The 27,002-nt window shown below is 34.0% G+C and overlaps 1 protein-coding gene and 1 non-coding gene across 2 annotated transcripts; both read right to left on the bottom strand.

Annotated features, from left to right (window-relative positions):
• Window positions 1–52: 52 nt before the first annotated feature.
• Window positions 53–26,539, bottom strand: LOC125106198 (C-type lectin domain family 2 member B-like). The gene is made up of 7 exons (XM_047739918.1): window positions 26,500–26,539; window positions 26,299–26,375; window positions 23,144–23,229; window positions 16,326–16,412; window positions 6,960–7,123; window positions 3,322–3,425; window positions 53–2,318 (listed from the first exon to the last, which is right to left on the bottom strand). The coding sequence occupies exons 1-7, from the start codon at window positions 26,506–26,508 to the stop codon at window positions 2,210–2,212; spliced, it is 636 nt and encodes a 211-aa protein (XP_047595874.1). The 5' UTR covers window positions 26,509–26,539; the 3' UTR covers window positions 53–2,209.
• Window positions 13,281–13,387, bottom strand: LOC125108056 (U6 spliceosomal RNA). Its single transcript, XR_007129746.1, has one exon. It is a non-coding gene; the product is annotated as a U6 spliceosomal RNA (small nuclear RNA).
• Window positions 26,540–27,002: the final 463 nt, after the last annotated feature.

Genomic DNA, 27,002 nt, shown 5'->3' with positions numbered 1-27,002 from the left:
AATAGAACTGTGATTAAACAACAAAATGTCTTCTTTGTTTTCCCTCCATCATCTACATGGATCCCAACCTCAGAGTACACCATGTAAACCATCTAAAATACGCCCCTTCAATGTTTTATGTGGTAATATAATAAAGTATGAGTCCATGCATTCATACTCAGGATGTTTATTCACTTTCATTTTACAACAAATGTGATCAAATTACATCTGCTTTTCTGTATTGTGCTTGTTTAATTTGTAACAATATCCTACGCAAATTTCATACAATTCTGAGTTGCATTATAGTGTAGATTTATATATTTTTTTTACTGGTTTGTTGATAAGCATTAACTTTGTTTTCAAGTTTTTTCTGCTGTAAACTATGCTGCAATAAACATTCTGAACATCTTTTTAAAAAGTAGTACCTTTTATTTCTTTGATATAAACCTTAAAACTGGATTTGCAACTTAAAAGCATTAAATATTTTGTTTGCTTTAGATTTTATACAGTTTTCATCTAAATTTAGAAACTATCATAAACGTATAACATTACAGGTACGGAGCAAAAGCACTTTCCTTCTTCCTGAACCTCTTGAGAATTACTTGCCAGATTGACACATTTTATTATGAAAATTTCAAGTATCATTGGATACTTTTGTGCATATTTTCTAAAAAAATCCTCTACTTAATCACAATTAAGTGATCAAAATTAATAAACTAGCATCAACACAGTGCTACCATCTAGTTCTCAGACTCTCTTTAAGGTTTGCCAATTGTCTCTAAAGGATCCAGCTCAGAATCATCTTCTGCATTTAGTTATTATGTCTCTTTAATCTCCTTCCCTTTGGAAGAGTTCTTTAGCCTTCCTTGTTATTCACAACTTGACACTTTGGAATACTACAACCCAGTTTTTCTGCAAAATGCTCTTTAATCTCAATCTGTCTGATTATTTCTCGTTGTCATATTCAACTGACCTTGGCAGAAACAGTGAGAAGTTCTTATTGCGTCCCATCAGGAAGCACACATATTTATTTGTCCATTGTTGATGCCATTGACTTTGTTCACATGCTTAATGTGATATCTATCAGACTTCACTGTAAAGTTTCTCTTTCCCTTTGTAATTAATTAATATTTTGTGGACAATAACAAAGATGGCTTTAACATTCCCTTCAGCTTGATTCAATTTTAGACAAGCTTTGTTCTTCCTATCTTATGAGTCCCTGACTCCTCATTTTTAGACTGTTTACTTTAGGAAATTTGTAATTGGAAATTCTGTGTCTGCTTCTTTGAGATGTAAATCTTTCAAAGAGCTTTTTAAAGGCTTTACAACCCAGAAGTGCCTATCTTAAGGACCAGGAGTCATTCCTTCGAAATGTAACTAACCATCAAAAGTGGCACCTCTATTTCTTAGTTTCTGTGGGAAGGTAGGAGGCTAACTTCAGTGGGCACCTAGATCCAAGTTGTAAAACAAACATTTCAGGTACAGAGCAAAAGTTCCGTGTCAGGCTCCTTGCTTGGCTGGGAGCCTGCTGCTCCTCCCTCTCTCCTGCTGTGCTCTCTCTCTCAAATAAATAAAATCTTAAAAAAAGAGAAAGGACCAAATGTTAGAAGCATTTTCTTTAAAATGTGAAATTAATTAAAAAACAAGAGTTGTAAAACTCTCCCCTATCATGAAGACCCGCAAAAGATGGCAGACACATATGGTGTATGATGCCCCCCCCACCCTAGCTCTGCAAAACACTGCTGTCCTCTGTTTCAGCAGATTTTTGTTCTCTAGAATAATGTAAACAATTACACTTCCATATAAAAAAGTAACAATTTTAAAAAATAATAAAATTACATAGTTGGAATAGCATAAACTTCAGATACATTTAATAGGGACACATATAATAAATAACATGACTTATTAGAAAAACTATAAATCATACAAGATGATAAACACCAGTACAACATATATATTATAAATTAATAAAAAATAATATTTTAAATATAGCACTCTCCAAATTGACCTATAGATCCTGTGAACTTAATTACAGGCATTTTCTAAAATTGATATAGAAAAAAAAAGATCCAGGCAACTTGAAAAGAAAAAAAAATAAGTCGAAGTAAGTTATTTTGACAATTATCAAGATGCATTATCAGGTTCGAACATTAAAGTAGTGAAGTGTTGAAAATTAAATTATACAGAGGGAAAGAAAAAAAGGATGACAAAATTCAGGTATCCATGTCAGTTAGTGCATTTTCCGCCTACAAATCCATTTTCTTACTGTGTAGCATCTAGCCGTTGCTGCACCATCATCGTCTAAGTAAGCACATTTTTCACTTCCTCTCACAGGGAACCTATGATAAAGGGATTAAACACTGTGTAAGAAAAAAATCCTGTGATTTCTCGCTTGCCCAACGACCCCATTTAAAAAAAAAAAAAATCTTTCCAGCGTCCTGAAAAGTGTGCTGTGGCACAGTGCTCTCTTGTTAAGGGGCAAATACCTATACCAAATTAGACCATAGAAGTTTCTCTTCCAAGAATTTATACCTGTTAAACTGACATTAAGAGAGTTATGTGTAATCAGCAGAACTATCAGTTTATATGAACCAATAGTTCTCAACACAAGGTGACTTTTGCTTTGTGTTCCCTACTCCACCCTCCAACACACACATACACAAGTGACACTTGGCAACATCTGGAGACATTCTGGTTTTCATAAGTGGAGAGGGGGAACTCTCTAATAGGCAGAAGCAAGAGATGCTGCTAACATTCTAAAATGCACAAGACAGAACTCCCTCCCCACAGCAAAGAATTATTCAGCTTAAAATGTCAGTAGTGTTGCTGTTGAGAAATTCTAATATAAACTAAGTGGCTAAATGGCTGGTGGTCACCATTTAGGGTGGTTATGTGGAGGTCATATGTGCAGTAAATTTTGCAAAATGGAAGCTATGAAGCCTAGATAAAAATCAAGTTAAAATGAACAGGAAGTTTAACTTGAACTGTAAAAGGTGTCAGCAAATAGGTAGCATGAAGTTTGAAGAATAAATACAAATTGGAGAATATAGGCTAAAATCAGGCATATGTTTCTTGGAATTTTTTTTTTTTTTTGGTCTGTGTTTATGAATCACTGGTCTTTATTTTCAAAATAACCAGCAAAGATCTTCCTTCTTATATCTTGATTTCCAACCTCCCTGGTTGATTCTTAGAACTAATCTTAATACATGATACAATTTTCCCTATCTCATTTTTCCAACACACACCCAAACCTTGGGCTCTAGAGAAAGGCAGCTAATGCAAAGTTTCTGGAGAAGGCTGTGCTGTCTAAATTTAAATAATCCCCCGAAGAAAGAAACTCACCATTTGTTAAATATGGTTCCATTTACCCATCGTCCTGTTTGATTTTCTGTCATCTCCAGCCCAATCCATTGATCAGAAGTGCATTTGTATCGCTTAAGAAATCCCTTCAGAGACAAAATAAATTTCATATGTTTTTAAGTTTTTGCTACAACCTATTGCGTCCCCCTTGCTTTGCAGGTTTTGAGGGGCAAGGCAACAAATGTTCAACTCCCACTTCACCAGAAAATAGCTATGAGATTTTGAAAAAGCATTTCACCCTCTGACCCTCAGTTTTCTTACTTGTAAACAAAGATGTGAGGTAAGTTTTCTTTAAGATACTTTTTGATTCCAAATTGATAAATACTCAATATGGAAATCTATTCTTCCAGGATTTTAATATTGTAAACGCCTGGAAAACCAAAGGTTGCAACTGACTTCCTACACAGCCTTTCTAATCATCGGATATTTATTATAATGTTTTCCACTTCACAGTAAATACTAGTATATTGATTTCAATATTGTATTTTACTTCATATTCTCTCCTAAAAGTATTGCATGGACACATGCACATACACATATATATACACACACACCCCCTTCATATATCCAATTCTTTTAGAATTTAATTCTCAAATTTTATTTTTCAGTCAAAAATTTATATTTCTAAAGAAATAGATCATTCAGGAGAAAAATCCTGAAAAATTCAGGAGAATGATCATTCAGGAGAAAAATAGAACTTTATCCTCATATTTCTCCTTTTCTCCTTATTCATTCAATGTTGAAATTTCTTGCTGCCTTGGAACCTTTTTAACCATACTGTTATATACAGAAAGTCATTGAGTCTATTATGCCACTTAATAGCTGGGAAACCACAAACTTGATATTGTATCATTCCATGTTTCAATTTTATGATAAATATAAAGGATACAGTTCACAACCCTATGGTCCATTCTTGTCTATAACAGTGACACTAGTAATAACCTTTGGCATTTTAATATACCATTTTTTCTGCAGAATTTAATAAATTTATTTGAAAAAAATTAACTCATTGAGCTCAGCTTTGGGTTTGTAAAAGAACAGATTAGTCAAACACTGTGTCTGAATTCACAGAGTTTCATTTATAGTGAAGAAACTAATGTAAACATAGGGTTAGAAAATATCTTCCTGGATAAGGAGAAGAATGTCACTATAATAAATACAAAGTGAAATTTTAGTTTACAAGAAAGAAGTATCTGAATCTTTATAAGGCAATTGCATATCAGGTATGCTTTAAGAGCTGTATCTGGAAGGGAAGAATAGGATATTCCATAATAAAAACAGAGGATAAGGAAGAAGAGGACAATTCATATTCTAGGCTTAGGAAAGAGCTTGCTTGAAGGCAAAAAAAAAAAATGAGAAAGGATAAATGTATTGACAATCACAGTATGTATGTTATTGGATAATTGGGAAAATCAGATGAGTTTCAGTAGTTGTGGTCTTAGTGACATGGAACAGGGATGGGCATTTCCAAAAGCCTCTCCTAGGAAAAATGTTAATTATTATTTGCTCACTAAAAGAATACCCATGTGGTTTCTTATAAAAGATGCAAGATAACTTTACATAGGTGGAAATAAATATGAAAAATATTTCATGAATCAAGCTGTATTTCATTTTAACTAACGAAAACATTTTGTAATTTAAGTAAACAAATATGATATTTTAATTAAACCATTTTAAATAAACAGTCCTTTATTTTTTATCACTCTTCACAGATAACTTTACTTCACTTTGTTACTTAAATTTTCCCCAGATTATATAGTAAATATAGGCATCTATGACCTTCAAAATATATCAGGAAATTGTAAGATCAAAGTCTCTTTTCTTGATCCAAAGAGTACAATCATTTTTATCTGCTATGTTTAATAATGTCTCTTAAGTTCAAAACTAATTATTTTGGTATGCTCTGATCTTTGTGTTTTATGATATTCACTATTTTTGTCAGCTTTTGCTGACAAGAGTCTTATAAGTGAAGATTTTTAAAATATTTTACCTTAACTCTTTACCTCTCAAAAATTTTACTAGCACTCAATATTTTTCCATCTTGTCTAAATTAGCAAATTTAGACATTTCCCCCCAAGAGGAACTGTAAAGGACAATTTAAGAATTTCTTAGAATGTTCATTGCAAAAATCTTGCAAAAATTAACAATGAAACCACTGACTACATACAGAAGATCTTCTATTAACTCAAGTTTGCATCTTATTTGTTGATTTGCTGTGTCTTACTCTTAACATACCTAGTTTTTAAATTTATTTGGATTTCTATACCTTTTGTTGCAACCAAAATAGTTGTTTTCTTGCACTGGTCTATAGATTGCCCCCATCTAGTTCACATCCACTTAAATTTGAACCAACCTTCATGTAGATTGCCTAAATATATTTTATTGACCACAGAATTAAGAGAATTCTCTTTTAACCATTTGAAATGCTGTGTTGTGCTGCTTAACATTTTAACACTCTTAACCGCAAATTATTCAAGTTATCTTACCTCTTATATTGATCCTTTACCTAATTTTTAAAATTTGAGCATAGTTGATGTACAATATTACATTAGTTTCGGGTGTACAAAATAGTGTTTCAACAAATTTATGCATTACGGCATACTCATCACAAGTGTAGATACCATCTGTCACCATACAAGGCTATTACAATATCATTGATTGTTCCCTATGCTGTGCCTTTTTCCCCCATGACTTATTCATTCTATAACTGGAAATCTGCACTTCTCATTCCCTTTCACCCATTTTGCCCATCCCACCACCCCCTTCCCTCTGTCAACCACCAGTTTGTTCTCTGTATTTCAAGGTCTGATTCTGCTTTTTGTTTGTTTATTCATTTTTTTTTTGAGACCATACATGAGTAAACCATATCTTGACCCTTAACTTTTAAAGAGACTAGACAGAAGTAAAAACATGCTTATCGTGGAATATATAATTAACAATAACAATCATAAATGATTGAGGGAAAGAACAAATTTCACAAGTGCAGAAGCATGTAGTTGCACAATCCTCTGTTAAAGTTCTAGGAGATTTCCTTTATTCATAGGATTTTTGCCATGTAAATCAATACTTATTTTAAAATGGGCCATTAAGCTTTTAATTTGTACCTGCCTTTATGGTATAGCAAATGCAATAATTTCAAATAAGACATAGTGTGTGTTCAGTGGAAGCTCACGCTTCAGTCTAAGAAGACTTTAAGTTACATACCTATTCTTTACTGGTAGTGAGTGCTCTGATGGAAGCTGTGATGGGACCTTAGAGAGAGCAAAGCAAGACTGAGAAGTCAGAGGAAGTTTCCTCAAAGGGGGTAGATTGGAGAATCCCATCCTTCCTAAAACAGTTGTTTTCCTGCAGTACTGACTTTTAAAAGGATTCCAAATAATATCAAGTTCTTTGATTTATACTAAAATACAAAAATATCTGTCAAGTCTACTCCTTGATATAAGCCTTACACTATTCAAACCAAATATAACCAAGTTTTGCAACTGTATCTCACATGGCAAGCTCTAAAAATCTCTGGCATAGACAGGCATGTGTGAAAAAAATTTTAAAATCATAATATCATTTGAATATTTCCAATGCCTCTACTGAAGAAATTGCATAAGAATTGTGTATCAAATTACCATTTCCTCATCAGTGTCAATCATAGTTAGGTCAGCATGTTGAGTGACACAGTTGTGTCTACTTGAATTCCAATCTTGTTGTTCTTCAGAGAAATAATAACATTTGTTTTGGAAACCAATCCAATCATCTGGGCAGGAATCCCGAGTACTCTTATATACTAAACCTGGAAATGAGACAAACACATTTATTAAAGGCCAGTAGAAATAATATGCCACTGTATTTTGAGATCAATGGGGAAAGACAAGATTGTGATGTAAGATTTTGACTATGACCAGAATTGCATATCTGTCATGCAATAAATTGAAAGACAAACTTCATGTTATGTTAAAAGACAGCAGTTCAGGATTTGATAGGACACTGATATTCTTTTCAACCCAAACCCCAGTGGTCCATCATCCATCATAGGGCTACCAGTGTGATTTTTACTTGAGTTAAGTCACCTATACCACTTTTGGGTAAGTGAAATATAACAAAATCCTAGCATTATCTGGGGGTAAAAAAGTACTAATTTATGTTAGGCTGTTATAATCTAGAACACATGTTTTAGTTTCTAAGGAAACAATGAAAAGAATAAAATGGAATATATAATTAACAATATTTGTGTTTGATTGGTTATTGTCAGCTAGGTACCACCATGATTGTATGGCTCTGAGTTAGCCACTGAAAAGAACCCACAGGAGATTTTGAAGGTGGAAGTAAAGCAGAAAATTTTATTCTTAGAGACCTAGGGCATAGGAAATTCACAGGCCTTTAATGAGTTTGCTCTTGGTAGTCTTGGCAGCTTGATGTCTTTTTTAGACTTTAATCTTTAGGTTCTCCAAACTCATTAGTGCTTTAAGCCAAAATCATTAGTGACTATTTCTCCTCCAGCTACACAGCTTTCAGACCATCACTCCTCAGCTCCTTCCACAGTCATGTTGTTCCTAATTCCCATATTAAAGTCCTATTCTTGTAACATTTTCAGTGTCTGTTTTCCTGAAGGCACCCAGAATGAATCAGTTCTGGGTACCAAAAGTGGGTCTAAAGGAGCAAAACCTTAAGGATGAGCTATGGTATTGATTGTCCACATGATTCACTTTAGAGGCATTGATTCAAACACCAGTCATAAATGGGATGCTGGTGATACATGATATATGAACATAAGACAAATTATCACCTATAGTAAACCTGATGCCAAGTACCTATAGAAGGTAAAGCCTTTAACATCCTTTTCTTTTTCTTTTTTTCTTTCTGAAAAAAGATTTTATTTATTTATTTGACAAAGCAAGAGAGGGAACACAAGCAGGGGGAGTGGGAGAGGGATAAGCAGGCTTCCCACTGAACAGGCAGCCAGATTCAGGGGCTCAAACCCAGGACCCTGGGATCATGACCTGAACAGACGCTTAATGACTGAGCCACCCAGAAGCCCCACCTTTTTCTTTTCTTTGTCTTTTTTTAAAATTTAATTCCAGTTAGTTAACATACATTGTTATACTAGTTTCAGGTGTAAATATTGTGATTCACCACTTCCATACATCCCCCTGTGCTCATCACAAGTGCCCTCCTTCATCCTCATCATCTATTTAACCCATCTCCCACCTCCCTCCCCTCTGATAATCATCAGTTTGTTAGTGGGGTGTCTGGGTGGCTCATCTGTTCAGCATCTGCCTTCGGCTCAGGTCATGATCCCAGGGTCCTGGGATTGAGCCCCACATTGGGCTCCCTGCTCGTGGGGAAGCCTGCTTCTCCCTCTCCCATTGCTTGTATTCTCTCTCTCGCTGTTTCTCTGTCAAATAAATAAAATCTTAAAAAAAAATCATCAGTTTGTTCTCTATAATTAAGTTTGTTTCCTGATTTGTCTCACTTTTTTTCCCCTTTGCTTGTTTTGTTTCTTAAATTCCACATGTGAGTGAAATCATATGGTATTTGTCTATCTCTGACTGACTTATTTCACTTAGCATTATACTCTCTAGCTCCATCCACCTCATTACAAACGGTGAGATTTCATTCTTTGTCATGCCAAATTATATTCCACTGTAAATATATATCACATCTCTTTTACCCAGTCGTCTACTGATGGACTCATGGGCGACTTCCATACCTTGGTTATTATATATAACGCTGCTATAAACATAAGGGTGCATGTACCCCTTTGAATTAATGTTTTCATATTCCTTGGGTAAATAGCCAGGAGTGTGACTGCTGGATCATAAGGTAGTTTGATTTTTAAATTTTTAAGGAACCTCCATACTGTTTTCCAAGGTGGCTGCATTGTTTGCATTTCCAGCAACAATGCATGAATATTCCTTTCTCTCCACATCCTCACCAACACCTGTTGTTTCTTGTGTTGTGGATTTTAGCCATTCTGACAGGTATGAGGGCATATCTCATTATAGTTTTGATTTATACTTCCTTGATAGGTGATATTGAACATCTTTTTATGTGTGTGTTGGCTATATGTGTGTCTTCTTTGGAGAAATGTCTGTTCATGTCTTCTGCCCATTTTTAAATTGGATTATTTGTCTTTTGGGTGTTGAGTTTTATAAGTTCTTTATATATTTTGGAGACTAACTCTTAATGGAATATGTCATTTGCAAAATATCTTGTCTCATTCCATAGTTTGCCTTTTAGTTTTGTTATTTTTCTCACTGTGCAGATGCTTTTTATTTTGATGTATTTTAACACCTCTTTCTTTTTTTTTTAAAGATTTTATTTATTCATTTGAGACAGAGAGATACAGAGAGAGAGAGAGAGCATGAGCAGGGGGAGAGGCGGAGGGAGAAAGAGAAGCAGACTCTATGCCGAGTGTGAAGCCTTGATGTGGGGCTCAATCTCACGACTCAAGATCACGACCTGAGCTGAAACCAAGAGTTGGCTGCTCAATTGAGTGAGCCAGCCAAGTGCCCCTAAAAGTACCATGCTTAATGGAGAAATATTTAAAAACTTCCTCATGGATTTAAGAATGAGGTAATGATACAACCCTAACTATTTTTCTTCAACCCTGTACTGGAAGTTCAAGCCAGTAAAAGAAGGCAATACACTGAAAGGTATAAAGATTTCAAAAGAATAAATAAAAACATTTCTATTTGCTGATAATCTGAATGCTTACATAAACTTCCAGATGAAGACTGATAGTTATTTAAATTAATTATCAATATAAAACACACATTAACAAATTTAGAAGAAAGGAAATCTTTCTTTCAGATCACAATGGAGTTAATCACATTAATCACAATGGAATTTCTGCATTCAGATCACACTGCAATTAAACCAGAAGTCAATAACAGAAAGATAGCTGACAGATTTCCCAAACCATGTTGATAAAACAACACAGATCTAAATAGCACATGGGCCAAAGAAGAAATCTCAAGAGAAATTTTAAAATGTTTTGAACTGAAGAAAAATAAAGACACAACTTATCAAAACTTGTGGGATGCAGCAAAATCAATGCTTACAGGAAAATATATGGTATTGAAAACATACTTTAGAAAAGAAAAAGATCTGAGGCACCTGGGTGGCTCAGTGGGTTAAACTTCTGCCTTCAGCTCAGGTCATGATCTCAGGGTCCTGGGATTGAGTCCCATATCGGGCTCTCTGATCAGAAGGGAGCCTGTTTCCCCCTCTCTCTCTGTCTGCCTCTCTGCCTACTTGTGATCTCTCTCTCCCTCTGTCAAATGATTAAATAAAATTAAAAAAAAAAAAAGAAAAGAAAAAGATCTAAAATCAATCACCTAAGTTTTCATCTTAAAAAACTAATAAAAGACAACTAAACCCAAGTAAACAGAGGAGAAGAAATAATAAGAAATACAACAAAAATCAATGAAATAAAAGTAGGAAATTAACAAAGAAAATTAAAAAAATCAAAAGTTTGTTCTTTGAGGAAAAATAAAATCAGCTAACTTCTACCCAGGTTAACTATGCCAAAAAAAAAAAAAAAAAAAAGAGAGAGAGAGAGAGAGAAAGGATGCAGATTAATAATATCAGAAATGAAAGAGAAGACATCATTATGGATCAATGGAAATCAAAATATAATAAAAAATACTATGAATAACTTAATGACCCAATATTTGCTAACCTAAATGAAATGGACCAACTCCTTGAATAACACAATCTTCCAAAACTCAAATGAGAAGAAACAATATGAATAGGCCTATATCTATTAAATAAATTGAATGAATAATTAGTAATATCTCAAAACTTCTGTTCACCAGACCCAGATGGATTCACTGGTGAATTCTACCAAACATTTAAGGAAGAAATTATACCAGTCCTCTATAATCTTTTTCAGAGGATAGAAGTAGATAGAATACTTCCTAACTGAATCTATGAGGCAAGCATTACCCTAATACCAAAACCAGACAAAGATAAGAAAAGGAAACTTTTCTTACATATGTCTTACATGTCTTACATGTTTTCTTACATGTGTCTATGAACATAGGCACAAAAATCCTCAACAAAATATTAACAAATTCAATCCAACAATATATAAAAAAAGGTATATACCTTGACAAAGTGGGATTTATCTCAGATCTGTAAAGCTGGTTCAGCATTTGAAAATCAATTAATGTCATATATCATATCAACAGGCTAAAAAAGAAAAGTGACATGATTCACGATCATATGAATAAAAGCATTTGACAAAAATCTAACGTTTGCGACACAAACTTAATCTAGGAAGAGAAGGGGAACTTCCTCAACTTGATAAAGACTATTTACAGGGGTGCCTGGGTGGCTCAGTGGGTTAAAGCTTCTCCTTTTGGCTCAGGTCATGATCCCAGGGTCCTGGGATCAAACTCAACACCGGGTTCTCTGCTTAGCAGGGATCCTGCTTACCCCACTCTGCCTCTGCCTGCCTATCTGCCTACTTGTGATCTCTGTCAAATAGATAAATAAAATATTTTTTTAAAAAGACTATTTACAAAAATACCCTACAGATAATATAATACTTAATGGTGAGAAACTGGAGGCTTCCCTACTGAAATGAGCTTTCCCTTCTCACCACTACTTTTTATTATCATACTAAAAGTTCCATGTAATGCAAGAAAGCAAGATAAGAAAATGACAGGCCTATGTATTGGAAAGGAGAGATGTTCAGAGATGACATGATCATTCTATAGAAAATCTGAAAAAAAAAAAAAAAAAACTAAAAAAAAACAAACCCAATTCCTTTGTTCAGAAATGACATGATCACTTCTGTAGAAAATCTGAAAGAAGTAAAAACAAAACAAAACAAAACAAAACCCAAAATACAATTCCTTGAACTAATAAATAATCATGGCAAGTTTGGGGGATACAGGTTAACATGCGAAAGTCAATTGTTTTCCCTTGTACCAGAAATAAAGATGTGTAATTTGAAATTAAAAATAAAATAATGACTTACATTAGAACCCTCCAAAATTGAATACTTACATATAAATCTAATAAAATATATACTATATTATCTATCTAAGGAAAAGTACAAAATTCTATGAACAAAATCAAAGAACAAAACACTTTTTAGAGATACATTCTATGTTCATAATTAGGAAGACACAATATTGTCAACATGTTAGTTCTTTCCCAACTGGAGCTAAAGATTTGTTGAAATCCCAATCAAATTCTAGTCAGGTTATTTACAAATACCAACAAATTATTTCTAACATTTATATTGAGTAGCAAAATGTAAAGAATAACCAACTCAATTTGGAAGAAGAACAAAATTGGGGGACTAACACTACCCAACATCAAGACTTGCTATGAAACTACAGTAATCTCTAAGACAATGTGTAGTATCGATGAAAGAATAGACAAATAAACCAATGTAATAGAGAAGGAAGATCAAAGATAGGTTTACATAAATGTAGTCACCTGAACTTGAACAAAGGAGCAAAGACAATATAATGGAGGTCAGATAGTCTTTTCAACTAACAGTGCTAAAACAACTAGACATTCACATACAAAAAAATGAATCTAAACACCGACTTTCCATCCTTCATAAAAATTAACTCAAAACATATCAAAGACCTAAATGTAAACACAAAACTAAAAAAATTCTGTAAGATTTCATAGGAGCAAACCTTAATGACCATGGCTATGGTGATGATTTTTTAGATACAACGCCAAAGTCACAGCCTATGAAAGCAATAATTGATAAGCTGTACTTCATTACATTTGTTTAAGATTTTATTTATTTATTTGACAGACAGAGATCACAAATAGGCAGAGAGGCAGGCAGAGAGAGAGGAAGGGAAACAGTCTCCCTGCTGAGCAGAGAGCCTGATGCAGGGCTCAGTCCCAGGACCCTGGGATCATGACCTGAGCTGAAGGCAGAGGCTTTAACCCACTGAGCCACCCAGGGGCCCAAAAATGTGCAACACTTCACAAATTTGCATATCATCCTTGCACAGGGGCCATACTAATCTTCTCTGTATTGTTCCAATTTTAGTATATGTGCTGCCGAAGTGAGCACTACTTTTTTTTTTAATTAAAAAGTTTTTAATTGTGGCAAAAAGCACATAATGTTAAATTAACCATCTTAACCAGTTCTAAGTACAGTTGAACAGTATTGAGTTTATTTACATTGTTGTGCAACCAATCTCCAGAAGTTTTCTAACTTTCTAAACTGAAATTCTGTATCCATTCAATAGCAGCACACTGATACCTAGTTCCCATCCCTCAGCCCCTGGCAATTACCATTTCCTTTCTGTCAATGTGAGTTTGACTACTCTAGGTACCTCATGTAAGTGGAATCACTCAGTATTTATCCTTTTTGTGATTGGCTTATTTGACTTAGTGTAATCCCTTCCAGGGTCAGCCATATTGAGGCATAGAGCAGGATTTCCTTGCACTTCATTAAAATTAAACATTTTTGCTCTGTGAAAAACAATGTCAAGAAAATGAGAAGACAAACCACAGACTGGGAGAAAATACTTACAAAAGACTTATCTGATGAAGGACTATTATCCAAACATATAAAGAACACTTAAAATTCAACAATGAGAAAAGAAACAACCTAAAACCTGAACAGACACCTCAGCAAAGAAGATATATAGATGGCAAATAAATATAAGAAAATATGCTCCACATCGTATGTCATCAGGAAAATGCAAATGTAAACAACAACGGGATACTACACACCTGCTAGAAAGGCCAAAATCCAGGACACCGACAATACCAAATGCTGGTGAGGATGTGGAGCAACAGGAACTTCCATTCATTGGGGGTGGGAATGCAAAATGGTAAGGTGCTTTGAAATATAGTTTGGAGGTTTCCCACCAAACTAAACACTCTTACCATACAATCCAGCAATTGCACTCCTTGGTATTTACCCAAAGGAGATGAAAACTTTTGTCCACACAAAAACCTAGACATGGTTTTTCAGCAACCAAGATGGCCTTCAGTAAGTTCATAGATAAATAAGCTGTGATACATTCGACAGTGGAATATTATTCAGTGCAAACAAACAAAAACCTCTCAAACCATAAGACACAGAGGATCCTTAGATACATGTTACTAAGTGAAAAAAGCCCATCTGAAAAGATTATATACTCTATGATTCTAACTGTATGACATTCTGGAAAAGTCAAAACAATGGAGACAGTAAAAAGATTTAGTGATTGCCAGTGGCTGGAATTTGAGAAGAGATGAATATGTGGGGCATAGAAGATTTGGAGGGCAGTGAAGATGCTCTGTAGGATACCAGAATGAAGGATAGATGTCATTATACATTTTTCAAAATTCAGAATGCACAAAACCAGGAATGAACTGTAAAGTAAACTATGTACTTTTCAATAAATTGCTTCAGATCAGAAGACTGTTAATGAAGAAAAGCACATTTGACATTATACCCAAACACTTATAACAATCAATTTCAAAAGTGTTATAGTTCTGGATGTGAAATTAATAGAAATATAATGAATGCTACAATGGAAACTCTAGAGTAATATCTTCATGCATGTGGAGTACAGCAAATTTCCTAAAAAGAATGTAAAACAAAATAAAAATGGAGGAAAAAATTTAAAAAATTCAAACTATCTAAAAATTAAGAACTTCCCTTCATTGAAAAACATTACAGAAAATAAATGTAAACTTCAGAAAGATTTTTAGTATACTTATATTTAAATAGCAGAAGATATTTACAATAGAAATGCAAAACATTTTTATTGATTATATTAAAGAATGCCTATGAATCTAACAAAAAACAAAGAGCTAACTCAAGTATTTGAATATACCCATCACAAAATACTGTAACTAAGTGAGCTAAGTTCAATACAACAAGGAGCTTAACAGTGTTGATCATCAAGAAAATGTCAATTAAATTCACTATAAGGTAATAGCGCACACTCATCAGAATGGCAAAAATGGGTAAAACTGACAACAAAGTGTTGACCAGTATGTTAAACAACCAATATGTCATAAACTTTGGGCTGGGTTGTTTACAATCTATGGAATTATTTACTAAAGTTGACATATATATACTGCATGGTTTAATAATTTTTCTCATAAGTGTATCCCAAATCATACCCACTATTCACTAAAAGTCTAAAAACATAAGGATGTTCAAACAGCATAATCTGCAGTAGTAAAAATGTGGCACTATCCAAATGTCCATCATGAGTAGAATGACTAATAAAGTAATATATAGCATGAGATATTCTACAGCGAGGATCTGTAAACTACAACCTGAGGCCAAAATCAGAGTAAAATGCAAAATGATTTTACAATTTAAAATCATCAATAAAATAACAAATAATAGAAAATCAAAAACAATTAAAAGAGGAGTAACATTTTGTGACACATGAAAATATTCAAATTTTCATGTTTAACTACAGTGAAACACAGCAAGCACAATTGTTTACATATCATGTGTGGCTCTTTTTTCACTACAAATGCAGAATGGAGTACTTGCAACACAAATTGTATGGCTAACAAAGATACATTTATTTAATATCTAGCTCTTTGCATAAAAATTTTTCCAACCCCTTTCAAAAATGATTCAATGAAATTTTGCTACCAGTTATGACATGGAAGAATCACACAAACATGATGTGGAACAAAAACAACAAGATGCAAAGAATAAGTAAGAATTGTATGATCTTATTTATGGAAAAATTTTTAAATGGGCAAAACTAAACTATTCAATAGAAATCAAAATAGAGATTGCCATTGGTATGGGAATGATGGTGGAACGTGACATTATCAGGGTGAATGATTTTGTCTTAATCATTTTTGCATCTCCCAATGCTTTACATAGGTCATGTAATTCATAATAATCCATTCATTGATACCCATTAAATAGATCATGGATAATGGGGAAAGAGTGAGAAAAATAAGAAAAGATCATTCAATAGAGGCCATAGAAAAGTAAAAAATAATAAGTAAAGAAATAAAAAATGTAATTTACTCACCTATTCCAATAATTACAATATTAATGAGAGTGAAAGATATTGCAAGCAAAATACATATGAGAATCTTCTTATGGCTGTTCTTAAGACCTGAAAAAAATTAATTTTAGAAACAGGTAAAAGAAAGATTAAATTTGCATTCATAACCATAACTAACAAACTCCTTTTAGCAATTTATTCCACTATTTCACCAGATAACACAAACCTACCATTTCTGTTTGTTATATGGAAAAAAAAACCTTGCTTCTTTTTGGAAATTTCTCAGTTTATCCTTACATTCAATCTAGTGTTACCATTGACCTTACTGTCATAGTCCAAGGAATCAAATATGTATAATTCTTTAGGGTAGAATTTCTTAAGATCTGGAGCCACTCCCAGGCCTTCAATATCCTTCTTCTATGGTACAATATCAGCACATCTTAACACTCCTTGAATATTTCTAAGATCATCTACTTTTTAATTAATGAAAACTTTATTTTAAAGGATAGGTAGCATAACATATTTGAAAGTTCATAAATAATCAATCCAAATTATTTGGAATTGAAATTTTTGCTGCAAATGATCAAAGGAACTTGAACAAGACACTACTTTCCTTTTTTCCTGGCCTGGTATTCCTTCATCTACAAAGTCAGCAGAACAGAAAAATTAGTGCCCATTTGGGGAAAAAAATAGACATAAGTTTTTTTGAAATAAAACAATTTTGTTATTTTATGTGATTATAAACATCCTTACTGTAAAATTTATGATACTCTAAGATAGACAGTAAACTTATTGAGGGCATTTATCATTCCTATCTTTTTCCTGATGAAGAGCTATTCTTTTGTTGAATAAATGTTTTTCCTTTGTGGATGTACGGAAGATATTAAATTTAAAACACATCTAAATTTCTACTCCTTCAACATTACCAGCATTATCATTTGGGTTAACATCCTTCCATCCATATATCTCTCTAATCCTTTTTTCACACATATAACCTCGCCTACAAATACACATGATTTTAAATCAGTACACTCATCAAGTACCCACTATTTTATATTCTAATGTTTTCAGTTAACAATTTGTTCTCCTCATATGTGGTTGACTGTTAAGAATGGCCCCCAGTGAATCATGGCCCCCCCTGTGTCCACCACCGTTTTGACACATGATCCTGTTCGATCCTGCTCCTCCTCCCATCAAGAGATATACTGTATTCCCCAACACTTGAATATGAACTGCTTTATGCCTTGCTTTAGCCAGGAGACTGTGGCAGATGTGATACTGAAACTTTAGAGCCCAAGTCTTAAGAGACTTTGTAATTCCTACTTTCACTGTTTTTGAGTCCCACGCAACAGAGGAGACATGAGCCATTCCTATTGAATCTGTACTTATCCCTAAACCTTAGAACCATAAGCAATAGCCACTAAAATTTGGAGGTGGTTGTTCATTCAGAGAAACAGGTAAATTTACACATCATGTAGAAGAATAATTTGACATAAGAATTTGAATGATGGATTAAAAAAAAGTCCTCTTCCAATGGGTATTTAGGCTTTTGAGTTTTAACCATAATTAGAATTATAGTTTAAATGTCTTGCATATTAGTCTAATTATCTTCTCAAGAAAAAAATCTCAAAAATAAATAGATTGGAATATATCAAATAGATATTCTTCCAAAAGTATGGTAGCAATCTACACTATCATGCACAACATATGAAAACATTCGTACTTATAAAAATTCATAATTGTTTAAAAGTACCATCAAGAGGGAGAGGGAATGCAGCTAGAGAAAACTAGCATTGTTTTTGAGCCACCAGACGGTTATTTCAGTTATGTTATAAATATAATTAGAAATCATGTCTAACCTGCGTGTTTCTGCCAAATTTCTGAAAAGTCCTATCATTAGTTTTACGTTTCTTCTAACCATCTGGGATTTCAAAGCTACATAATAAATATGAACTACAGTGCTTCACTTGTGAACCAGCATTGTGTTTATTTGATCATTCTTTGACAAATATTTACTAATCACCTACTATGTGTTAGTTTTCATAAATATAAAAATAAACAAAAGCTCTTCTGCTACTTATATTTGGTGGAGAAGACACAGTCACCTGAAAAAAAAATTTAAAATTACAGATTGCAACAAGAGTTGGAAGGCGATAAGCTGGGTGATTGATAAAGGCAAATAACCAGAAAAGATGGTGGGTGGGAGGTGGAATTCTGTGGAACTGACATTAAAACCAAACCTAAAATATGAGCAGTGGCCATTTATGTGAAATAAACCAGAGAAAGAATTTTAAGCAAAGAGAAGAGCAAGTTCAAGTGCCTTAAATCAGGAAAGAATGGAAAAGAACATGGCGAAGTAGAAGGAGTTTGATTCGGTCAAAAGTAGCAGGGAATACTGACTAGTTAGGAACAAAATGATGCTAAGCTTTAAACTTTGGGAAAGAACTTGACTTTCTTCAAAGTATAATGGGAAGCCACTGAATTGTTTTAGGTGGGTGTTTGGCACTGCCAAATTTATGCTTTTAAAAGTTCCTTGTGACTAGTGAGTGGAGAGGTCATTTAGGGAGCTATAACTCTAATTAAATCTAATTATGGGGATCTCGTAAACAAGAGTGGTAGGGGTGAAGATAGAAAAATCAAGTGGAACACTTGGAGGGCACTGGTATCCTTGATAGAGTGCCTTCAGTCACACAGAATAAGGGTACATTGTTGGAATAAGGAAGTAAAATCAGCATTTCAGAGAAACTTGTGCTGTGTGTATTGAGGCAAGCAAAGAGGTAGTTAAAATGAGAGGAGTGGTTATCACGAGGTTCTTTTTTTAAACATTTAACACATAATGTTTCTTTTGTTCATTTGGGGGTGATTTAATAGGGAAGGTATAGATTGCCAATACAGGCAAAAGAGGGAGAGAATAATTAAATTAAGAAGAAGAAGAATTCTTGCACTGGCTACGGGGGATGTGGTCTGAAGTACAAAAGGAAGGGGTAGTCCTATGTGAGAGAAATGACGCTTTCTCCAACGCAGCAAAAGTCAAAAAGAGGAGAAACAAAACATACACCTGTCTTTTCAGCCTTTTGGTTCCGTATATGCCTTGGTTCCAAGCTTTAGTCATGCTCTTTCTAGTGGGGTTTTAATTACTTTTCAAGTGTCACCATATTAATTGCTCTAATTCCCTATTAGTTTTCTTCAAATATCAGGTATCAAGAAAACAAGCACATTCCTCCTTTTTCTATAGCATCATTCAAGTCAATGTGTCGTTATGACATTCTATTTGTCTGTGAATTGGCGGTGTGAACAAAAGAACGTTATTGTTACAAATATTACAGGTCAAAATCTTGATTGAAATTTTATAGTGTATAACTTTATTTTCTTACTTCCTTTGACCCTATTAATCTCTTCATCCACTAAATAACATTCTCTCTCTCTTTTATATTTTTTAAATTTTAATTATTTTGAGAGAGAGGGAGCATGCAAGTGACAGGAGGGACAGGGATAGAACCTCAAGTAGACTCATTGCTCAGTGTGGAGCCTGACTCAAGGCTCATCCCAGGACCTTGAGATCAGGATGGGAGGATGTCAGATACTTAAAGGGCTGAATCCCTAGGCTCCCTCCCCTATCTCTTTTATCTCTTTTTTTTTGAAATTAGAGAATATATGTGTGCTATGTTTTCAGAAGTTCTGGCATATAATAGTAATTAAATAAAAGAAAGCTTATGCTATTGTTTTTTCTTGTGTTATAGCTCTCTCATCTTTCTATATTTTAATTATTGTGTGTGGGGGGGAGGGAACATTAAGATCATTTACTGCAATATTAAGTGGAATTTTTTAAATGTAATATTTCTATTTATTATTTTAAGTAGGTGGTGAGCCTCTTTGTAATCCTTCCCTCCAGGATGATTGTTGAAAGAAAACCCAAAACTTCTTAGAATCAATGACCCTTCTTTTAAAAAAAAATAAGCTTATTAAAGGGATGATTCTAAGAATCGTGGAGGTGTTTTAAAAAGAGGAAATTGCCTCCAAAATCAACAAGAAGACGCGTACCTCCTGACAATGGGAGAAACGCTCGTTTGCATTACAGAAACAGAGAGTCCTTTCCATGGCTAAGTGGACAAGATATTAGATCATTTAACTCCGTGGTGCAGTTGAGAATGCTAGATCCTGTACACATACAACACCAGACTCAAAAAGATGCACCTGTCATTGATGGGGCGAAGAAACAGTGTGGCTGTTGTTACAACTGTAGCACAGAAATAGTGGGACTAGAGCCAAAAGGCTAACTGATGTTGGGATGTATTTTTTCACAAATAATCAGAGAAAAGAGATGACTAAGACTCTCTCGATGTTTCGATGGCACAATAAAGCTAGGAAATATCAGACAACCCGGAAGAACACCCTCCCCCACACTCTCAATATCACCAAACAGCAAAGATTAAATGTCCTATCAGCTCAGTGGGATGCAGACTTGGAGTGACATTTAGTTTGACACAGGACACTAATGAATTGGACATTTACTGCATTTCTCATACGCAGGTACACATTTAAGCATGCGACATGTTCATTCTCTAATCGAAATCTAAACCTAAAATCTAAATCTAATCTAAACCTAAAATCTACTTTTCTACATTCATATAAATAGCTTCCACTTTATAAGTTCCTTCTCTTTACCCCTATACTCAATGACCAACACTTGTACACTGCAAAATTATCCAAAAAACAAAAAGAACAGAACCTGTTGTTTTCCCACTGTGAATTTAGTAGTGAGAGATGAATTTCAAAGAAGTTGCTCAACCCTCATAATGTGTTCAACAAAGGAATGTAAAAACAGATAACATCCCTGGGTAGCAATAAAAGTCTATTTAATTAATAATGTAACTAAAATGGTTCTAAACTCACTCATCCCTGTGATAATCTAGACAGCTAAGGATTCCAATTACTTTCCCTATAGAAAAACTGACTCAAGTAATTTCTCTCCGTTTCTGGCTCTGATCTCTGTGCTCGATTCTGCAGCACATATACTAAAATTGACAATCATCTCCAAGGAGAGATAAGAGGAAAAACCCAGGGTGACCAATGAATTTAAAACTAAATAAAATACACTTTTCCCTACCTGACAGCTATGGGGAAAAAAATCACAAATTACTAATAAGAAAAAATAATATAAAAGAAAATATTAAAAAATAAATAAAATATTAAAAAATAAATTTTATCATGCACTAAATTAACTATTGCAATGGTGTTTATAAGTTCAAATTACATATCTATATATGCTACATATAATATTTACATATACATAATATTACTTAGTAAAGACTATATTTATGTAATATATATCATTTATTTATACATAAAATACATAAATTCATATTGTTGATCAATCTTTAGGGTAGAAATTAACATTGACTTTATGAGTGGCTAGAAAACATCCTTAAAACTTTGGTTCTGATATTTTCATGTTATTATCTAATATTTAATCACACTGTCCCAAAACCTTTTGATCTAACCTTAGACAGAATTATTAAATGGTCAAAAAATGAGGAATAAGTATCTATGCATTCTAATATGAACTGTAGTAACAAAAACTTTTAACTGTTGCATGCACTAATAAATTGAAAAGAATTAAATGGCAAATGTCTAAAATTCACCAGAGTCCCTAAATTGATCATTGTATTTAATGCATTTTAACCTCTCTTCTTCACCATATTTTGATTAAGAAGACCCTTGTTGAAATAACTTTGAAAGATTCTTCTCCTTGATTTAGAATTTGGATCTTACATATTCTGAACTTGCTAGCTGGTAGGCCTAAAGCTACTAAGCTGTTTTCTAGTTTCTAGTGTTTTTTTTTTTTAAGATTTTATTTATTTATTTGACAGACAGAAATCACAAGCAGGCAGAGAGGCAAGGAGAGAGAGAGGAAGGGAAGCAGGCTCCATGATGAGCAGAGAGCCTGATGCGGAGCTCCATCCCAGAACCCTGCATGACCTGAGCCAAAGGCAGAGGATTTAACCCACTGAGCCACCCAGGCACCCCATCTAGTTTCTAGTTTTAATTTTAAAGTGCATTTTCTTTTCTTATCCTTCTTGAGGTTGACAGAAACATCTTCAAGACATTAGAGTACTAATGATTCTTTAGATAAGAGGAAGATAGGGAGATAATCTTTCTGCTATTAAGTACCCCCAAAGTCTGGCTTATTTTGATTCCACTCACTGTCCATAAACAACCTTTTAAGACATTAGAAATATTGGCCAAGGGACGCCTGGGTGGCTCAGTTGGTTAAGCAGCTGCCTTCGGCTCAGGTCATGATCCCAGCGTCCTGGGATCAAGTCCCACATCGGGCTCCTTGTTTGGCGGGGAGCCTGCTTCTCCCTCTGCCTCTGCCTGCCATTCTGTCTGCCTGTGCTCACTCGCTCTCCTCTCTCTCTGACAAATAAATAAAATCTTTAAAAAAAAAAAAAAAGAAATATTGGCCAAATTTTTCATACTTTGTCTTCATTCTGGGCCTTGAATGAATATGTGGAGCAAATTTAACATTTCTCCAGTATTCGTTTTATTAAATATTTAGTAAAAATGAAATTAAATCTTGAACAGTTTTAAGCTGTGGTTAACCCCTCTCCACTATCAGTTAAGATAATCTCCATTCATAAGACAAAATAGCCAATTCCAAATCTGAATTTTATTGCCACAATTTTCATTTTATGGAGATGTTAATTCAAAAAAGGATTTTTCTGTTTGAGAAAAAAAAAAAAAAAACCAACAAAACCTGTCCCATACCTTGGAAGGCTTTTAACATAATGTCATAATTTCCATCAATAACTTTCATTCTTAACAACTGTAAATGTCCTTACCTTGTTTTTTTTCATTGGTTCCTTGATTCCTGTGATCAGTCTGGGTAAGTATCAGGGGGCTTTGTGTCATCCTTTCCAAAACTTCTCTTCAAATTTGCAAATTAAATGTAAAAATGTTATTAGTCTCTTTAGAAGCAGCTTCAAACTAGAGTTACTCTACCTTAGAAAAACAGAATAATGTTAAGCAGTCTTTCTCAAAATGAAAGTAACTGCGTCTGATTGAGTGAAACTATTACCTAAACACAATTTCCTCCTGTAAAACAAAACAACAAAAAAAAAAATGTGCAGAAGAAAGAGGAAGTTCCCTAAAATATAAGAAATAACAAGCTTGTAGATTCTTATTTTCTCTATAGGGGATCCCCGTCGAACAACAACAAAAAAATATTGAAGAGGCTGTTTTTTCAATTGTTTCAAGAGTAGTATATAACTATTGTCCTTCCAGGGCCATAGGAGATAAGAACATTAATTAATTAAAAGTCATGATTTAAGATGTGTGTTTAGACATGTGCTCAGACATAACAATCATGTTTAGAAAGACGATCTTAAAGGTGATGATATCGATAATGAGAAAGCTATGTTTCAAGCTGGCTACTGAAACAAGAATATAAACAATTTTCTCTCTTTCTCAGATGCTATCACAGCGACGTGCACACCCTCACACTCCTACACAAAGAGAAAAAGGAAAGCTATCACGGGGGCATGCACACCCACACAGTCCTACACAAAAAGAAAACAAAGAGAAAAAGGAAACTAAAGTTAAAAGGTACTCAAGATATTATCAGTGTTCAAGATGGTAACACTATGAAGCTAGTGTTAGATTATCAGAAAAAAATTTCCTTTTCAAATCTCTCCTCATCAGAATTTTCAAATGATTTCATATTCTCTTTCAGTATATATATTCAAATTCTACAGAGATGCAGCTGATGTCTACAAGTTCCTTCAGGATTAACACCATATCTGTTCTGACAGGGACTCTGTAAAAGGAAAAGGAAATGAGAATGGAGAGGAAAGTAGAAGGCAAAGAAATGAAAAGAAAAAAAATGCAAAGAGAATAATCCCATTTAATACAGGATTAAACTCTTCCAGAAGGCCTTGAATATATAGCTCTGGTCACTTCTATCATCACGCAAAACAAAATTACATGAGATAAAATACCGATAACAAAATTTTTCCATTTTGGAACAGAAAGAAGACTAAACGTTTGGGCAGAAATGAACCATTCCTTCTATGTCATCAGCAAAATATTCTAGGGATTCCACTATCATAGTTGAATGAAATTTAGTTTTGTTTCTAAGGAGAAGCAATTAAGATATGCAATTTCATGCAAAATATAAAACATTTCTATCAACTCAAAGTGTTTTCTGATGAACTTTTGCAGTTCATCCCAGGAACCAGGCAGCCACTTATCTAATATCAACAGAGATGAGTTTTGCTGGGTTTAGAATTTTATTTAAATGGAGTCATGCACCCTTGTTGGTCTGGTATCTTTTGCACAGTAAAATGTTTTGGAGTTTCATCCAGATTGTGACATAGACCAGTAGTTCATTCCTTTTTGTTGAGTAATGAACAAAAGTTGTTGAGTAGAATCTCATTGTGTGACTATATAATAATTTGCTTATCCATTACTGCATTTGGTTGTTTCCACTTTTTGACTATCATAAAATCAGCATCAATATTTCTGTTAGTCTTTCTGTGGACATTTATTTTCTAACCTTTTGAGGAAATACATAGTAGGGGAATTGCTAGGGCAAATAGAAAATATGTTTGTATTTTTTGTGATAAGAACACTCAACGTGATCTGGGAGATGATGGATATGTCTGTTATCTCAATTGTGGTAATGGTACCATAGGTGTTTGCATATGTCAAAACACATCAGATTGTACACATTAAGTATGTGCAGTTTTTTTGTATATCAATTATACCACAATAAAGCTGTTTTTTAAAAAAATAGATGTTTAATTTTATAAACATAATATATCTTCCAAGGAGGTTGTTCTTCCAAGTAGAACAGTTGCATTTCCTTCATATCAACAACAGCATCTGATAGGGTCAGTCTTTTTAATTTTCACTGTTCTAGTAGGTATGTGGAGATATCTAAATGTAGTTTTAATCTCTGAGAATCTGTTGAGCCTTTTCTCATATGCTGATGGCAATTAATATATCTTTTTCTCTAAAGATTCTATTTATTTGTTAGGGAGAGAGCAACCAGCAGTGGGAACAGCAGGCAGAGGGAGAAGCAGGCTCCCCGCTGAGCAGAGAGCCCAATGTGGGGTTAGATTTCAGGATCCTGGGATCATGACGTGAGGTGAAGGCATACGCTTAACAGACTGAGCCACCCAGGTACCTCAATATATCCTTCTTGGTGAACTCTCTATTCAGATATTTTGCCAATTTTTATAGGATGATTTGTCTTCTTTTTAATGGGTTGTAAGATATATATCTTATATTTGTTATATGTGGTTATGTTTATGTATATGTCTTATAACTCATTGAAAAGAAGGCAAATCATCCTATAAAATATATATAATGAGTTGTAAACTAATATATAAACAATATGGAAGCAATTCTTTTGTCAGATATATGTATTACAAATATTTTCCACCATTTGTAGAGTGTCTTTTCCTAAAAGCTTTTTCAAAACCCTCAGAAATCTAGAACCCTCTAAATGTTGAGCTCTCTAGACTTTTGAAAGTGGCATATTCTCCATTATTAAAGTCTAACATTTATCCTTGCTTAAAGATGATGCTGAATCCTCTGCCATCAAAGAAACTACACACCCTCTTTATGATTATCCCTTCCTTCCCCTCCTGATCATAAAGCCAGTAACTAAGATTAGCTATTAATCTTAATACTCAGGAGCAATTCTGATCTGACCAACATGTAATGGCAACCTACAGAGTATACAGTGTGATCAGATTCCAGGGTGTTAGATCAAGAGAGAAACACAGAGCTGGATAAGAGAGATTTTATCAACATTGGAGTATTCTCTTAAGGCATAAGAATTAATAACTTGGGAAAATGTTGTGAGCGGTGCTGATAAACTGTTAAAATAACTCCAAGAAGATTGAAGAATGTAATAGCCTATGCTAAGCAGAGTAAAATACCAGAATTGCTGTGGAAGATAAAGAGAAGATAAAAATACAAAAGTACTCACAGCACTTGGCATTCTGTAGTGGGTATACTCTTATGGACAGGAGCATGATATGGTAGTGGGATGGTATTATGGTCACCCTATGAAGAAAGAAATAAAGTATGCAGTGACAGGAGAACATAAGCATCACTGAGAAACTTACTGCAGATTTCCTCTCTAGACCAAGGTTTACAAAAGGAGATGCCTTCACAGAATTGGATTTACAGATAGCATTGAGACTGAAAGGACCTTGGAGTAGCAGAGGTTAAACCATGGCACCAGTCAACTCTGAAACAGGTTAACAAATCCTGTAATGAGGGTTGAATTTGGAGTAGCATCTAGATTCCTGACCAAGAGAAGGTTACAGAAATGTTGTCTCTGAGGTAAGACAGATAGATAGCTGAAAAGGATATTTTTACTTTCATGCTAGTCTTTAACCTGGTGCAACAGAGAAAAAGAGAACAACTGCCAAAACCCTAGTTTATATAATTGCTGATTCCTGTGATGTAATCACTTTCACCATAGCTGATTTCAAGTTACCAATGTGACATCACTAAATGCCAGAGTTGAAAAGAGATGAGCAATAGTGGATGATTATATAGTATTTCTATCATATGGATATAGTAGATGTAAAAAATTTCATGTGAGATAATGGTAAATTACAGTAAAAATAACCAGAAACTGAGTTATGCCAAGTATTTATTACCTTTGTTTTTAATATAATTTAT

This window comes from Lutra lutra, chromosome 8 (assembly GCF_902655055.1).
Source record: "Lutra lutra chromosome 8, mLutLut1.2, whole genome shotgun sequence".
Taxonomy (NCBI): domain Eukaryota; kingdom Metazoa; phylum Chordata; class Mammalia; order Carnivora; family Mustelidae; genus Lutra; species Lutra lutra.
This window is presented reverse-complemented; position numbering and strand designations above follow the sequence as displayed.